Source organism: Harpia harpyja, chromosome 11 (assembly GCF_026419915.1).
Source record: "Harpia harpyja isolate bHarHar1 chromosome 11, bHarHar1 primary haplotype, whole genome shotgun sequence".
Lineage (NCBI taxonomy): Eukaryota > Metazoa > Chordata > Aves > Accipitriformes > Accipitridae > Harpia > Harpia harpyja.
This window is the reverse complement of record NC_068950.1, coordinates 36,145,738-36,161,768: the sequence shown is the minus strand read 5'-3', so window position 1 is coordinate 36,161,768 and position 16,031 is coordinate 36,145,738. Positions and strand designations below refer to the sequence as shown.

The 16,031-nt window shown below is 54.8% G+C and overlaps 1 protein-coding gene across 1 annotated transcript; it reads left to right on the top strand.

Moving 5' to 3' along the window:
• Positions 1 to 3,677: 3,677 nt before the first annotated feature.
• On the top strand, positions 3,678 to 14,297 carry TAL1 (TAL bHLH transcription factor 1, erythroid differentiation factor). Its single transcript, XM_052801506.1, has 5 exons — positions 3,678 to 3,969; positions 5,404 to 5,553; positions 6,909 to 7,337; positions 8,184 to 8,275; positions 13,308 to 14,297. Coding segments are annotated over exons 2-5 (942 nt in total). The 5' UTR covers positions 3,678 to 3,969; positions 5,404 to 5,551; the 3' UTR covers positions 13,727 to 14,297.
• Positions 14,298 to 16,031: the final 1,734 nt, after the last annotated feature.

The window sequence follows — 16,031 nt, the reverse complement described above, 5'->3', positions numbered from 1 at the left end:
CCTCCTAGCCATTGTTTAGAATGGCTAACTGCAAGGGTGAGGGTGTCACTTGCTACTGAACTCTTCAAGAATTCCGATTCTGTCATCAAGTGCTACAGTCTATTAGTGAAACGGCCCTTTTCTGTAACCCTGTGATGATAATATTCCACAAGTTGAAGAATTCAGTTATTTATTGTTTAACAATTCCATTTCTATTAAGACTTTTGACTTTTGTTCGATTTTCAGGTGTAGTAGGTGTTTTTGTGGTTATTATGTGGTGTCAGCTACATAGTAACCCGCTGGTGCTGGCAACCCCAGGTGCCCGGTGCTGGCTGTGGCAGCTCTGCCTGCATTTGGCGAGTATGGCTGTGGTGTAGCGCACCTCTGTCCTGACCTCTTGGTCTTGGAAATGAGATACCGGCACTGGAAGCAGCAATTCATTCCCATTCCCACCGTTTCTGACGGGAGAACAGTGCTGAATGATGGTTGAGCCATCTGTTTTCTCACTGGCTGGAGCGCATCACTGTGCTTTAATGGGAGTTTGAGCAAACTTTGTTTTAATGATGGCGTTGTCCCAACAGAAGTTCAGCCTATGGTGCTGACCTTGTCTTTCCTGCTCTAAGAGTGTTAAACTAGAGATTAAAACACCCCACACTGAAGTCCCAGGCCCTTCTCATTCAAATCTAAAGGACCACACTGTTAGTGCCCACTCAAACATACCATGAACTAACTGCTAATTAACTTATTACAAGGACATGGGAGTCTTTTCCAGCATCTACCACCCTCGTGGGCCTGTGTGGATTAAGAATGGGGGTGAGATAAGCCATTTGCTATTTCAGAGCCAGTACGGAGAGAGGAAGGCAGCAGATCCCTTCAAGCTGTGTCAGAATTTCTCCTCTCACGCAGCCTCTTCCATCAACAAGAATATTTGCTTCCTTTCAGGAAAGGTGCTACTTTGCTGTGCTGAAAAATAAAACCTTTCTCAGTCTCTGAATCTCCCCTGGATCAGGCACAAGCTTATTATCTGGCAGCACATTTTCTGCTGAATCAGTCAAAAAATAGTTAATGTTTTTGAACATTCCAGTGAGATGAATGAGGCAATTCATACCTCTGAGCTATTGTTGTAGGGTTTTGTTCTTTGTTTCCTATTGTAAAATGTCTGGAAACACAGGAAGATGACAGTTGTATTGGTTAATATTTTGAAGACTCTCTTCAAATGCTGAAGGGCTAGAAACAATTTGAAAACAAAAGCCAAACTACTTGCACACAGCTCAGGACAAGGGTGTGGTGTTTTATCAAGTTACACAAATCATACAATCCTGGACAGCAACCTCTGAGTGAAATACTAGTTCACTTGACCAAAACAACAAAAAAACACCCTTCCCTAAAGCGGAGTTTTTCCTTTCATGGTGTAGTGCTGAGTAATTTCAAGATGCCCGGATTTTTTTCCTGAAGCATCTACTGCAGCTTGGAGTCAAAAATACAGAGCACGCCAGGTCTGGCTTTGTTAACTCTGAGTAATGGGGACCAAACTCAAGCGGGGGCTCGATTGCCTGCTCAGGTGATGACACGTGTAGAGGGGCAGCACAGTTTAAGGTTTTATTGTTGTTTTTTCTTTTTTCTTTTTTTTTTTTTTGCTTCTGTTGTTTCTAGCTATCTTTTATTATAATTAAAGAAAGAGGTTTATAGTGCTTGCTCAAAAGGTCTTGGGCCTGCTCGGAGCATCACTGACCTCATTATTCCCTATAATTTTGGTGCTCCCCACCGCAGAGCTTGCTACCTCTTTGCTTTGTGAAAGCCTGGAGAGGGGGCGAGCCCCGGGTTGCTCGGTGTGACTGGGTAGCCCACCCGTGGCAGGGCAGCGGTGAGGAAATGTTCCTGATTCCTGCCACCCCAGGGTCCCTCTTAGGCTCGGGGTTGGGTTGCCCAGCGAGGGGCAGCCGTGCCGGCCGAGGTGGGTGAACCGCAGCCACGGCTCCCACCCCACCGGGGGCAGGCACGGGTGGGAATGGCCCCGCAGCGGCTCTCGGTGCACAGAAGATGCTCGGCTTCCTAATCTCCCCCGCCCAGCCCCGGCTGTTCTATCTTTAACGCTTCCTGTTGGTTAGAGGAGCCGGCTTGAAAATGGTCGTGTTTCCTGGCGGGAGGCACGACGGGCTCTCCACCGCGTCGTGACCGTCCCTGCCCCGCCGCCCCACGCACGCTGCCGACATCGTGCGGGCTCCTGCCTGCCGGGCCCCGACCCCAGCCGCGCCCGGGGCGGGGAGGGAGCGGGGAGGGTTTGTGGAAACCTCTCCCACGGCCGCGTCCAAAGCGGGAGGTTGAAGGGAAGGAGTGAAAGGAAGAATAACAGCTCCGGCATTTCCCCCTGCGGGAGGGCGTGCAGGTGGCGGGGAGACAATAGACACCCCCGCACCCCCAGCCCCGCCGTCGTCCCGTGTGTGTCCCCCCCCGCCGCCCGGGCCGCCCGGCAGGTGCGGCCGGTCCTCCCGGGTGAGCTTCTCCCCCTCGCCCCGGGCTCCGCGCAGCACGGCCGGGGGCCGCAACCTCGCCCCAGCCCCGCAGTGGGGACCGGGGGGCGGCCCGGGAGGTGCTCAGCCCCGGCCCCCTCCTCCCCGCGCCGCTCCGGTGGAGATTTCGTTGATTTTCGGCTGCCCGGGGCAAGGCCGCTCTCCCGAGCTATCGAAACCCGCTCCCCGCCGCTGTCTGTAGGACCGCTTTACCTGCGGCTGTCCGGAGGAGCGGACCCGGGACCCTCCAGCGATCCCTGCCGCCCACCCCTTCCTCTGCCGGGAGCCTCTGGCAATTTGGGGAGGGTTTCGGACGCGTCCCGTGCCTTGGCAAGCGCCCCGTTGGGCAGCCGACCCCCGCACCCGCCCGGCTCCCCGTCCCACAGCAGCCGCTCCGTTTGCACCGCGGCTTCGGCGAAGGCCGGGGGTCTCCCCGTCCCCCCGGGGCCGGAGCCCGCCGCGGCCGGGCTGAGCCCCAGCCCCGACGGGGCGCGCAGCCGGTCCCGGCCCCCGAGCCCCGCTGGCTGCCCCGCACCGCTCCGGGGCGACCAAGGGCCCTTTCTCCCCTTCCCCAGGCCCCTCTCCCTCCAGGGTCGGCCCTGACCCCGGCGCCGAGCTCTCACCTCCGCTCACATCCCAAATTTCCCGAGGGCCAGGGGTGCCGGCTCAGTACCCGCTCCGCTCCCCGTTCCCCGGCATCCCCCAGCCCGGCAGGGATGCTCGGCCTCCCCCCGCCCCAGCACGAGAGATGAGAGAGGGAGCTGGCCCCAATTTAGCCCTTCAGCGAAAACACACACTGTGGGGCGAGGAAGGCTGGGGATGGGGCCACTTCTCTCCAAAACATCTCCTGTCGATGTGCTTTATTTACCTCCTCTTGTCCCAAAGCAGCCCACACCCCTTCCCTCTCTCTCAGCGTCTCCAACAATTTATTTTGGCTCATTAAATTTAATTAAGAACGGAGTAGGTGTTCCATATTTAATAAAAAAAAAAGGGGGAAAAAAAAAATCAGGGGCATAATAACCTCCAAGAGGACTAAAATAAAGAATTGCTATTCAGATGCGGGCAGCCACAGTGCAATTTTTTATTACTCTTTTTTTTTTTTTTTTTTTTTTGCAGTGTCTTTTTAAGAGCATCTAAGCACACACACATAAAAAGCTAGAAGGCATGCATTCCGGAGTTATTCCTATGCATATCCCTGCAATAATTTTCCGCTTTCCTTCGATAAAATTGCCAAATAATAATGAATCATTTCATAAATAATGGGTTTAGAAGCTTATCAGGGCAGGCGGGCCACTGCTGGGGTTTTATCTCTCTCGGCCACATTGCAGTAGTGTTCCGCTCTCCATACTAAATAGGAAACTGGACGTGATGTGGAATTAGAGCCTACCCAGCTGAAGCCACCCAACACTTACTACAAATATAGCCGCGATGCGTAGGCCACAAAATGGCTCCACTCACTTTTCCCAATGAAGAGCAAATGGTGAGTAGAGAGGAATCCGGCCCTGCAGCAGCCTGGGGCGGTGGCTCTGGTGGGCTGGGGGTTTGGGGGGGGGGCGTCAGGGAGCAGCCAGGGGTGCTTGGGGGGCTTCGGCCCCATGTAAGAGACAGGCAAGGGGGGGGGGGAAAAACCAAGTCTCTTCCGCGGTTGGGTTTTAATCTTTTTCCCTTCTTTGATGCGGGGTGGGTGAGGAGGAGAAGACGCTTTCTCCTTTGAAACTGTGGGGTGCGCTTCTTCCCCCACCCCTCGCCCCCCCCCCTCCCCGCCGCCGGGACCCCCGGGCTGCGGCAGCGAAGAGGCGGCTGGGACCGGCCGCGGGGGAGCCGGGGGCGAAGCGCCCACCGGGCCCGGCTTCCCCCAGCCCCTCCCGGAGAGGGGGGGACCAGGACCCGGCCCGGCCGACGGCCAGGGCCTGTTCGCTTGTTCCTGGGATGGGGGGGGGGGTGTCTCCCCCCATATACCGCTCCCTCCCGCCCCTCCGCTTTGGGGCAATTTCCCTACAAAAAGCCCGCGGGAGAGGTGCGTTTCTGGGCTGGAAATTTCCTGCCGATCCGCTGCTGGAAAACAAAAGGATTTTGCGGACCAGAAACCAGCGGGTGGGGAATTAATCCCCCCCCCCATTTTTCAAAGCGAAATCACCCCCAAATGAAGGCAAAACACTGCGGGTATTTTTGCGGGTTTGTGTATTTCTTTTTTAACGAAAGCGGGAGAGGACGCCATCGGGATAATTTCTTTTTTTACGAATGGGAAAACCTTATTTTTCCTGATTTCGTTGGGGGGGGGGAGGCAGCCGTCCTCGCCTTCCTGTTGATCCGCGGCGGGGAGCGGGCTCACCCCGCCGGCGGCCCGGCCCTGGTCGTCGCGGCACCTCGGGCGGGAGCGCTGCCGGTAACCGGCCCCCTTAGGAATTAAATTTGCCCTTTTAGAAATTAAATTTTCCAGCCGGGCGAGGGAGAAAGGCGGCCGCAGCTCTTCGCGAGCCCAGCGGGAGAAAAACAACTCCGTCTCCGGCCCCGTCTGGGATTTCCTCCCGGGGAGACCGGGCTTGCAATGTGTCCAAAATACCGCCCAATTCGCCCCAAATATAGGGCTTATTTTTTGCGGGTTTTTTTTCTCCCTCCTTGTTTTTTATCTGTTTATTTTTTCCACGCCGGGCCGTGGCCGCCGCGCGTTGAGGCCCCGTGTGCGAGGCGGCGGCTCCCGGCTGCGCGGCGGGGACGAGCCGGGGGGGGACGGGCGGGGGACGGACGGGGACACCCGGGGGTGGCCGGCTGTCCCCTATAACAGGGGCCGCCCCAGGGTGCCGTCCCCTCCTTGCCTCTCCCCTGCACCCCTCTCCCCGCTGCTCTCTGGCAATCCGGGCCCACGAGATCCACCCTCTCCTCTTTTTCTCCCCCCCCCTTCTCTTCCTCCCAGGATTTAGCAGTTTTATCCCGATGCGGGTGTCCTTCCTCTCTGTAAAGTCGTAAGTACCTTGAGGTGGGAGGAGTAAATTCAGCCTGACACTGAGAGCGCTTTTGTTGAAACAGGAGAGACTTGCGGTGTCCCTACTTAAATATGACACATGTGAGTAATCTCTTCCTATACAATATCGGAATAGGCAATTAGATTTTTCTTTCTAGAGGGCTGGCGGGGAAGGGGCTGGAGGGAAGAGAGAGCTTGTGCTTTAGGTTGGGTGGTTGCTTTTGTTTTTGTTGGGTTTCTTTTTTTCAAGAGAGATGGTGAGATATGGCCAGAAAAAAAAAAGGGGGGGGGGGATGTCTCTCGCAATTTAACCCAGCAGAACGGAAAAAAAAAATTACCCAAGGCAAAGGAGCGAGAAGGATGGGGAGGACACCCAGCGTGTGGCAGCTCTCTGCTCCGCGAAGCCCCTTATTTATAGGAAAAAAAAAAAAACCCAAAACCAAAAAACAAACCCGAACGAGGGCGGGGGGGTTGAGAAATAGCATGGCAATAATGGCGATATCGCTGCCTGCCCTCGGCGCGAGGTGCCCTGTCACGACAGTATTCGTTCTATGGGAGAAGGGGGACAATGCTGGTGCGCGGCCGCGGATGGAGGGCTGCTCCGCGCCGGGCCCCTTCCTCCTTCCTGCGGTAGCGACTGCGCGGGGGGGATCGAGTCCGTTATGGGCTGGTTTAACCCCCTCTCCCCCAAAATGTGGCTTGACGTATGTTTCGCTGTTTTAAAAAATAATAATAATAATAAAAATTAAAATGGGAGGAGAGGCGGTCGCCCGTGCGGCTGAGGCCGCTGCCGGCAGGCCGGGCCGCAAACACCACCGGGGACCCCAAAATGGGGAGAAATTCCCCCAAACGCGGGGGGGGGGGGGAAGAGGGGCTGAACCTCCTCCCGCCTGGCCGAAATTTTGGCTGCATAATTTAGCCCCGGGCCACCGGGGCGCGCCGGGCGCTGGCCGAGCCCCTCTGGCTGCATTAGCCGCCCCGATGCTGTCAGCCCTCCGCGTGGAGCGGCGTAAATCCCCGCGGGGCGTGGGGGGCTGGGGGTGTTTGGGGGGGGGGGGGGTTGTCCGGCCGGGCCGCTCCCTGCGCGGTGCGTCGCGCGCGGCCGGGACGCTGCACGACGCCACAGCGCTGCACGGTTCCGCGGGGCTCCGTGACGTCACGGCAGGGCCGGGGCGCCTCGTGACGTCACCGCACGGCTCGGCGGCGTGGCCCCGCGGACCCCCGGCCCCTGTCGGAGCGGCGACGGGGCCCGTCCCGCCGGCAAACTCCAATTGGTTTGGGGTGATTCGTGCCTCCCCTGCCCTCCTCCCCCCCGTTCCCCCCATTTCTCGCCGGCGAAGCCCGAGTCCCGAAGCGTGTCGTGTCCCCCCCCCCTCTCCCCGTCGGGGCGGTGCCCGGGGAGGGGGGTACCCCCCCCTCTAGCCGGGGCCGCCCCTCACCGCTGCCTCTCTCCGCAGGACGATGGACAGGCCGCCCGCCCCGCCGCCCCCCAGTGACCCCCGCGATGCCCGCCCCCCCCGGCGGCACGACTCGGAAGCGGAGACCACGAACGAGCCGGAGAGCAGCCGCGGGGGCATGGAGGCGCCGGCGGACCCCCAGCTGCTGCTCAACGGGGCGTCCAAGGAGGCGGGCCGGCCCTCCCCCGGGCCCCCCGCCGCCCCCGTGCCCGTCATCGAGCTGGTGCGCCGGGGGGGCTCCCTGGACATAAAAAGCCGGGAGGCGGCGGGGGAGGCGATGCAGAGAGCGCCGGGCGCCGAGCCGTGCCGCGCCGCCGAGGCCGCCTGCGAGGCCCGCATGGTGCAGCTGAGCCCCCCCGCGCTCCCGCTGCAGCCCCCCGGCAGGGCCATGCTCTACAACCTGGGCCAGCCGCTGGCCACCATCAACAGGTCCGTGTCTTTCCCACCCCAGCCCCGGCGGGGGTCCCTCGGAGCGGCTCCCGGAGGGGTGCCGGGCTCGGTGCCGGGGTGGGAAGGAGAAGGAGGGGGGGGGGGAACGGCAGCAGCAGCAGCGTCCCTTCCACCGCGCGGGGCTCGGCGCTTAGTCATCGCGGGTTTGCATGCAACTTCGCAAAAGAAGAAAGGGGGGGGGGGAGAAACCCGAAACGAAAAACTGTCGTTCCCAGGGGAAAAAAGAAAAAAAATCGCGGTAGAGGTGCCCCGGGCAGAGCAAGGGGGCCGTCAGTAAACGCGGTGCTTGGGTGCTTATAGAGAGCTGATTTAGATCCTCGGAGCTCGCTCTCTCCTCCGATGAGTGCCGCAAATAAGCGCAAGGGACAGACAACGCTCTGGCAGGGGCAGAGCGCAGCCCCCACGGGCCGAGACGGAGCCCCCCCGCTCCCCGCAGCCATCTCCTCTCTCGGGGGAGGCTGCGCTGCGGACCCGGCCCGGGTGGGCGTCCGTGCCCGCCGGCTGAGGGACAAAAAGCCGCGGGGAGGGGTGTGGGTTTTGCCCGGGAGCCGCTAGCCTGGGTGCCCCACGCCGCCCGCATCCCCCTGCCCACGCGGGGCTGGCGTCCCTCGGTGCGCGTCCCCGGGCGGCCGCGTGTCGTGTGGCCGCACGACCCCGGGCTCGGCTTCGTGAGCCGTGAGCTGCCTCCGAGGTCACGGAGCAGCTCGGCTTCCCACCGGCCCCGAGCCGGCCCCGGGCGCTTCCCACCCCCCCACGCGGGGGGCCGGGGGCCACGCCGGGAGGATGCCGGTGTGTCCTGACGGCCTCTCTGCCTTTCGTTCGCAGCGGGTTTTTCGGCGAACCGGACTCCTTCTCTATGTACGGCAGCAACCGGGTGAAGAGGAGACCCTCTCCCTACGAGATGGAGATCACCGACGGTGAGAGCGTTTCGCCCCTGCCCTGGCTCTTGGGGGGTTCCCCATCTGCTGAAGGGGGCAAGTTGCCGCACGGTGGCACACGCTGGGATTTAAACCCCAAACGGTAAAAGGCGAATAAGATGCCTGTGGTGGCAGGGTAGCTCCCCCGGTAAGGGTCTGTACAGCAGAGCCCAGATCTGTCCCGGCTAATGACCGGCAGCGTGCTCGGTGGATTTGCTTTCACGCAGCAAAGCAGTTCAGCGTATGGTTAATTACATCGCTGTTCTGCAAATTGCTTAGAGATTAAATCCGAAGGAAGCCACTAAATTTAAGTCTTTGTTGAAGTGCAGAGGCTGGATCAGGGCCATTGCAGTGACATGCTGTGTTTGCAAACCTTTTCAGCCAGGAGGCATTCCACAGTCTCGGGCAGAAAGATCCCACTCGCCTTTAAACTGCCTAGAAGCAAAGGGCTAAACCTGTGCTAAGGTCTGCAGGGTCACAGCGGGATTGTGGCTGGTTCCTTCGCCAGCTTGTCTGCACCTTGCTTCAGTATATATCCACAGCGTGCTGCAGCCTGCCGTGGAGAAATACCCCGTGTCTGGTCTTGTGGCAGAGCCTGGCAGCAGATGTGGAGGGTGACAGTCTGCTGTCCGAGCAGAGATCCCGGGTGTGGGGATCCCCGTGGGACCGGCGGGATAATTTCAAAGAAAGGAAGGCAGGGAGAAGGCAGGGCAGGATCCCGCTGCCTGCTCCCAGGCAGCCGGTGGGTTGCGGGAGGCTGCGTGCAGGCGGCAGCGCTGCCCACGCAAAGGGATGTTTGCGAGAACAATTTGCACGTGGAAGGCTGACACGTTTATCTGCAGAGTTAACAGCCCGTACAAATGAGCTCCATTGAAATGTGTTTCCTCTCTAGCAACTGTAAACGGTGTATTTCAATCGCCAGACAATTAATTTTCCTTCTTTCTAGCTAGCTGTCCCTTTCCTTCTACCCGGCTAATCTAAAATCAGATCAAATCATCATCCACATCACTCTAAAATAATACGGTATGAAATGATGGGCTCAGGGCGTTATCTGCGTTCATCAGTCCCTCTCTCCCCGCTCTCTGCCCTCCTCCGTCTGCCTGGTCCTTTCAGACCGCAGCCCCGTGGGGCAGGGGTTGGCTCAGCCCCCGGCACAAGAAGGTCTTTCCGTCCGGGTTTCGATTCAGAGGCTTAGCGGCTACGGTGAGAAGTCCATCAAACCACGGTGTCTGACTAAAGCTTTTGACGTGCTATTAAATTAGATATGAAGGATTACAGAGCTATTTGGTCGTAACCAAGTTTTTGGATGTGTGCTTTAATGCAGGTGTATAGATTGGGCCCAATCCTGCCGGTTTGAGCTCATGTGAATTTCCAAGACTGGGCTCAGAATTCTGGGGGCAAAAATAGGTACCGGATGATGGTTTCTGAACAGGAGCAATTTGTAGGGGTGTGCATCCCATGCTGAGGCATCTGTGTGGTCTGCTGGGCTTTGCTCATCGCTCTGATGGTCACCTGCCAGGTGACATCCGTGGCATGCCGGAGCGTCACTCCTGTGGGTCCTCAGTCCCTGGGAGGTGCAGAAGGGCAGGAGAGTCTTGCCGGGCACTTAGTGTTTGATTTCCTCTGTAAGGAAATGAGTGGTGGGGTTTTTGCAACTATTTCTTTATCCATTTGGGGGAAAGTTTGGTGCATTGAATATCTTCTTAAAAAATAGATATAAATGGAGATAAAAATGTAAAAAAGTATCTGCAAGGATATTCTGGAACTTTGGAAGCTCATCCTTTTATTCGTTTTCCTCAGATCTCTAATTACAATTAAAAAAGCAGCAGTCAATGAATTGGAACAAAATCCAGGCAAAATTTCTCAGCCGACTGCTTGAATTAATTACGAGGCAAGTTTCTTTATGAGAAATAAATCTCTTCTATTATAACACAGCTATGGGGCATTTTAAATTTCTCCTTTGCTTGACATGTTTTGGCCAAAACCTGATCTCTTTCTAAAAGGTACGTTTAATTTGGTTGATGAAGGAATCAAAAATCTGAGTGGTGTCAGAATTTGTATTATATACTGGAGCTTGGTTTGGCTGCCCCTGGATGAAAATGAACAGGTCTTTCTTCTGATTTCTGACCTATTTATGAATAGTTGCCTTTCAGTTGGCAACTTTCAGTGAATAGAGATGCATGTTTGAAGCCTGTGAAGACTGGAAGTCTCTTGAGATTTTTTTTTTTTGAAAATAAACAGTATCCAAGGCTTCTTTTTTTCATGCCCTTATGGGAGTAAAAAGGTTTTAAGCTGCATCTCCTTCTGGATTCAAGGCTGGTTGCTTTATCTTGTCTGGAAAGAGCAGTTAAGTGTTGAAACCATCGTATTATTGTAGTAGGTTGTAACACATTCTCCACTGCCCTATTAGCAGTGCTGGGCAGCCTGGTGTTGTTGAGGTCCCTTTGGTCCCCACCACCTTCCCCACGACCCCGTGGCACAGTGGGCTGTGCGCATTAGGGACAGGAAACCTTCCCTTTCCATAAGCTCTTGCACATTAATTCATACAAAGGGCATTTACGTGCTGTTTGGGAGTGGAAAACTGCCTTTATTGAAGCATCAGACCGGGATCCTAGAGGTCAGAGATGAGTTTCTCATTCTGACACCCCCCAGCTTATCCCAGGGGCTCTTTGTGATTTTGGGGGACCCCCTGCTCCTGACCACGCTGTGAGAAGTGAGTTTTATGGCTGCTCGCACGCTGGAGAAGCCAGTAGCTTTAACCTGGCTGCTTGGGAGTATGTCCCCATGCAGATCCTGCCGTGGTGGGTATTTCATGTGATGTGCTGGACCAAAGGGGCTCTAGTTTCCCCTGACGGGAGGAAAGTGTGATGGTGTTTAATCAGCTGGAACGTGGGATTCCTCTTCTTGCGTTGTGTCAGGTCGGATCTGTCAAGGTGCAGCCTGACTAAGATGCCTCCAAAATCACATCTGTTTGGCTGCTCTGCCACAGACAAAGCAGCCAAGAGTTCTGCTGTATAAGAATAATGACGTTTAAACGCCTCCCAGGATACTGGTTTCACTGAGTGATGGCAGAGCTGTGCCTTAAACTGCTCACCGTGGCCAGGGACTTGCTCCCACCAGAAGGGAGCAGTTAGGCAAGTGTCTCAGGTAGGAGGGGGGACTACAGGGGAGAGATGGTGCGGATGGGAATATCCACAGCCAGTCTTTTGGGGTACGACTCACTGGTGTGTTACCTGCAAGTCTTTGCTTCATACTTTGGGAGGATTCTCATTGTATGTGAATGTATCCTATGGGGGTTTCAGCCATGGTCATTCTCCCATAGTTTCATGAGGTCGCTGTGTTCTTTCACTGTTGGTGTCTCCTGGAGGTGAGGATGGAAAGGGTGTAATAATAAAAGCATCTTAATGGTGGTGTCTCCTTACATGAACTGGTTTCCATGGACCCAAGGACCTGCAGTCCTGACTTAGAGCATTGCTACTCCTGCAGCACAATCCTTTTGGGTAGACATGCTTTTGGGTCTCTCCTAGCACAGAGACAATGTCTTGCTTATGCCAACAGGAGTTACTCTGATGATCCGGAAGGAGAATTGATCCGTTTTGTGCATCCACCCTGTGTAACATGCCCCGTCAGGAATACGGCTGTAAAATTACAGGGATTTAACTGGAGTTCACATGTAACTGAGCCAAATGGACACCTCTAGCAATTTAGAGTCCCTTCTCCAATTACTGTCAGATAGGGACACGATGCCACAATGTGCAGGGAGAGCAGACAGTCCTCAGGTCAGCTGTGAAACTGGTTCATCCTCCACCCGTGATCACCCTTCCAGCAAGGACGCTGCTTTCACTCCGTGTGTCACGTTGCTACCTGTCCTCATTGCTATGGGGTGAATCCTGCCACCCCATTTCACATAAACCACCTAGAGGGTTGGTGGCAGTCCTACAGTCTTTATCAGCTCTGGATCCTGCCTACATCAGGGAAGATGTCTGGATCTTAGAGCTGTCAAAGCCTCTGCTCAAGCTAATTTCCTCCTGTCCCAATGGTATGTCCGTAAGACATTTTTTGGGACAGAAAATAAAGCCATCTAGTGAGATAAACTTTTAATAGGACCTTTGTTGCTGAGATACCCTAAAAATATAGCAGCGTTCTGCACATGTGTCATGGCCTCAGCCTTCCTCCTTGGAGAGGTAAATTTAGGTGTCTCGGGAGACATCTAAAAAGACACAACTCTGTTTTTCCCTTCCACTGTGTCATGGTTTAACCCCAGCCAACAACTAAGCACCACGCAGCCGCTCGCTTACTCCTCCCCCCTCCCAGTGGGACAGGGAGGAGAATTGGGAAAAAAAGTAAAACTCGTGGGTTGAGGTAAGAACAGTTTAATAACTAAAATAAAATATAATAATAACAATAAGAATAATACAAATATAATAACAATTATAATAATAATAATTGTAATGAACAGGAAGATTAAAAAAAGACAGTGAAATATAACCCAAGAAAAGACAAGCGATGCACAATGCAATTGCTCACCACCCGCTGACCGATGCCCGAGCGGCTATCTGCCCCTCCTGGCCAACTCCCCCCAGTTCATATCCTGAGCATGACGTTCTATGGTATGGAATATCCCTTTGGCTAGTTCGGGTCAGCTGCCCTGGCCGTGCTCTCTCCCAGCTTCTTGTACACCTGCTTGCTGGCAGAGCACGGGAAACTGAAAAATCCGTAACTTAGGATAAGCGCTATTTAGCAACAGCTAAAACATCAGTGTGTTATCAACATTATTCTCACACTAAATCCAAAACACCCTGTACCAGCTACTAGGAAGAAAATTAACTCTATCCCAGCCAAAACCAGGGCACACTGGCTTGAACAGAAGTTATGGCTACCTCAGCTCATCAGGTTAGCTTTCAATTAGCTGGAAACTGCTGTTTCGCTGCCTTGCTGATGTGACTAAAATTTGGGAAACAGTGACCTATTCAGCAAAGTAATAAATGACCTGTTAGGCCCCGCTCCTAATTCTGCATGGTTGCAATTGCAGGTCCTCATACGAAAGTGGTTCGTCGCATTTTTACCAATAGCCGGGAGAGGTGGAGACAGCAGAACGTCAACGGAGCCTTTGCAGAGCTTCGCAAACTCATCCCCACCCACCCGCCTGACAAAAAACTGAGCAAGAACGAGATTTTGCGCCTGGCTATGAAATACATCAACTTCCTGGCCAAGCTGCTCAACGACCAGGAGGAAGAAGGAAACCAAAGGGGCAAAGTGAACAAAGACTCTGGGATAGTCCAGGAAGACCTCCTGCAGGACATGTTGTCTCCTAACTCTAGCTGTGGAAGTTCTTTAGACGGAGCGGCAAGCCCGGACAGCTTCACAGAAGAGCACGAAACACTAGATTCGAAGCACACGCGGAGCCTGCACCACGCCATTCTCCCTGTAGAAGGCAACGCGCAGCGGTGATGACCTTCCGCATGGCTCCCGAAGCACCAAGGGGGGAGGCGAGACCCGAGCGTGCGGATGCTGGAACTTGTGCCCGTGGGATTTGTGACTCTGCCTTTCCCCAGGGGCTCGGGCTCCCCGTCCTCCCCAGCCCGGGACGGAGCGGCCGGCGCGTTGGCCGAGGACAAGACCAAACCAGATGGACGTTCGGTATTTAGGTACGTGATCGTACAAAGAAGAAAAGCATTGAAGTCATCTTCATTGTACATACTGCTCATGATGTGACTCTGCGGAGGGGAAGGAGACGCGGCCAGCACCTCTCCAGCATTTAGAGGGTTTTCAGACCGTTTGACGACCGTCGCTTTTTAAACAGTCGCCTGGTTGAGACGTGAAACTCCTCTGTCACTGCCGGTGGAGGCCACCGACACTTTCCAGCTCCACGTGGTGCTGGAGACTGCTGTGGCACATACAACTGCTCTGAGCAGGAGCTGGGGCCACGTGTTCCTGTTGTCCGAGAGCTTTTGACTGTATCTTTTTAAAGAGGTGAAAAAATACCCTCAGCAAAAGAACTATTAAAAGGATTAAGACATTTTCTTTTTCTCTCCTTTTTTTTTTCCTTTCTTCCTTTTCCTTCTACCTAACTTTGGATTGTTTGGGGTTGTTGTATTTATGACATGGGATTACTTCTTTTTAACGCTGTCATGCAGTATCCACTGAACGAAAAGGTACATAGGTGTTTTCTGCTGCCCTCCCAGTCCCTGATTTTTCTGCTGGTAACGCTCAGCGGGTGAGCTCTAAGCCTGCTGTGGTCTCCTAGAGTTTCCCAGCAGTGTCTGTAGGGTCAGAGCTTCTCTCAAGGAAGATGAATTTCAGAATTGGTAAAGGAAAAAAAAAATTGCTAGTGAAGCATCCCCTTGGACTGGGGGATTTTTAAATTGAACAAGCAACAAAAAGGCAAAAGGAGTCGACGATGTATCAACAGTGCACGTGTACATAGGGTTATAAAAGGGTTTTAATGGTATGCTTTGAAGTTTTTGGTTTTATTGTGTGAAAATGGTGGTGGTTCAGCTGTGCCAGTGCCCACGGGCTGGACTACAGCGCTGGATTTATTCTGGTGTGAGGAGGGTCCTTGCCTGCCCGAGGCTGGTAGGAGCCCACAGCCTCTCCGAAACTTGGGGGAAAGTGCTAAAAGCAGCAGGGGGATTAGCCTCCATTCCCAAGTGCTTGGATTGCTGCAAAATTGATGTCTGCGACTGAGCTGATCCTCCGATCCCTGCTGCCCCCCGAGGAGGGCATTTGGGAAACAGGACTGGGGAGCAGGAGGCTGCTGCTGGGGTAGCTGGGAGCTGAGGACCACGCCATGCCATCACCGCTGCATCAGGCCCATGTCTCACCCACCGCCTGATGCCTGATGCAGCAATTGCCCCAATCCCATCCTCTCCCTCTGCAGAGATGTCAAGGCACAGAAATCTCTACCGTGCTACAGCAAAAAAACCCAACCCACAAACATCCTTTGGAAGGGAAAAAGTCCTCTGAGCGGGGACATCTTCCACCGCACTCCTTCCTTTTCAAGGGAGCTGAGGTACAAGGGAACACAGAGGATTTGGGCGGGTGGTCTGCAAGCCCATCCAGGCTTAATTCAGAGCCCCGTCATTTCCATCCCCACTAGCTTTTAACGCCTCTTTGTAAATAATAGGTGGGAGGCTGGCATGTGGGTTGGCACGTTAGGTGGAATTAGTTGCCTGGGAAGGGGTCCTGGCCCAAGCAAGGGTTTCCAGCATAGACCCCAAATCCTCCGAAACCACCAACCTCCCCCATCTTAAAAAGGAGAAAAGGAGGAAAACTCCTTCCTGGATCCGGATCGCCCGTGCATGGGGGTTTTTACTAAAGGGGGCTGCCCGCAGGGCTGGGCCAGGGGAGAGGTGCCGGTGGGTGATGGAGCGATGCTGAGGAAGAGGTTTGGGCCGCTCCTGGCACCAGAGGTAGGAGAGGCGGGTGGCAGGGGCTGGCAAGCGGGGGCCTTCTGGGAAGGGAGGGGGATGCTGTCACACAGGTAAAGCCATTCTTGGTTTTCAGCATTCGAAATAACCCTGGGGTAGGCTGCAGGGGGGGTTTACATTCTTTTGATTAAACTATTGCAAGAAAAAATCACCAACACTCAGAAATTCCTCATTCCCTACAAGTTGTTTTTTGGGTGTTTTGTTTTGTTTTTTTTTAATCTTTTCAGTAGCTGAACAGTTGGGAAAATGGTACAACCTTGGCAGCACCCCCCAACACCCCCCGCACATGCGTGCCTGCTCGTAGCCCTTAGCAGAGCGTGCTGTAT

What these genes read in the sequence shown, in the direction of transcription:
- TAL1 (XM_052801506.1), top strand. An exon ending in CCGCTGGCCACCATCAACAG is followed by an intron (nt 7,338 to 8,183) that starts GTCCGTGTCTTT and finishes TTTCGTTCGCAG; the next exon opens with CGGGTTTTTCGGCGAACCGG. An exon ending in CGAGATGGAGATCACCGACG is followed by an intron (nt 8,276 to 13,307) that starts GTGAGAGCGTTT and finishes TTGCAATTGCAG; the next exon opens with GTCCTCATACGAAAGTGGTT.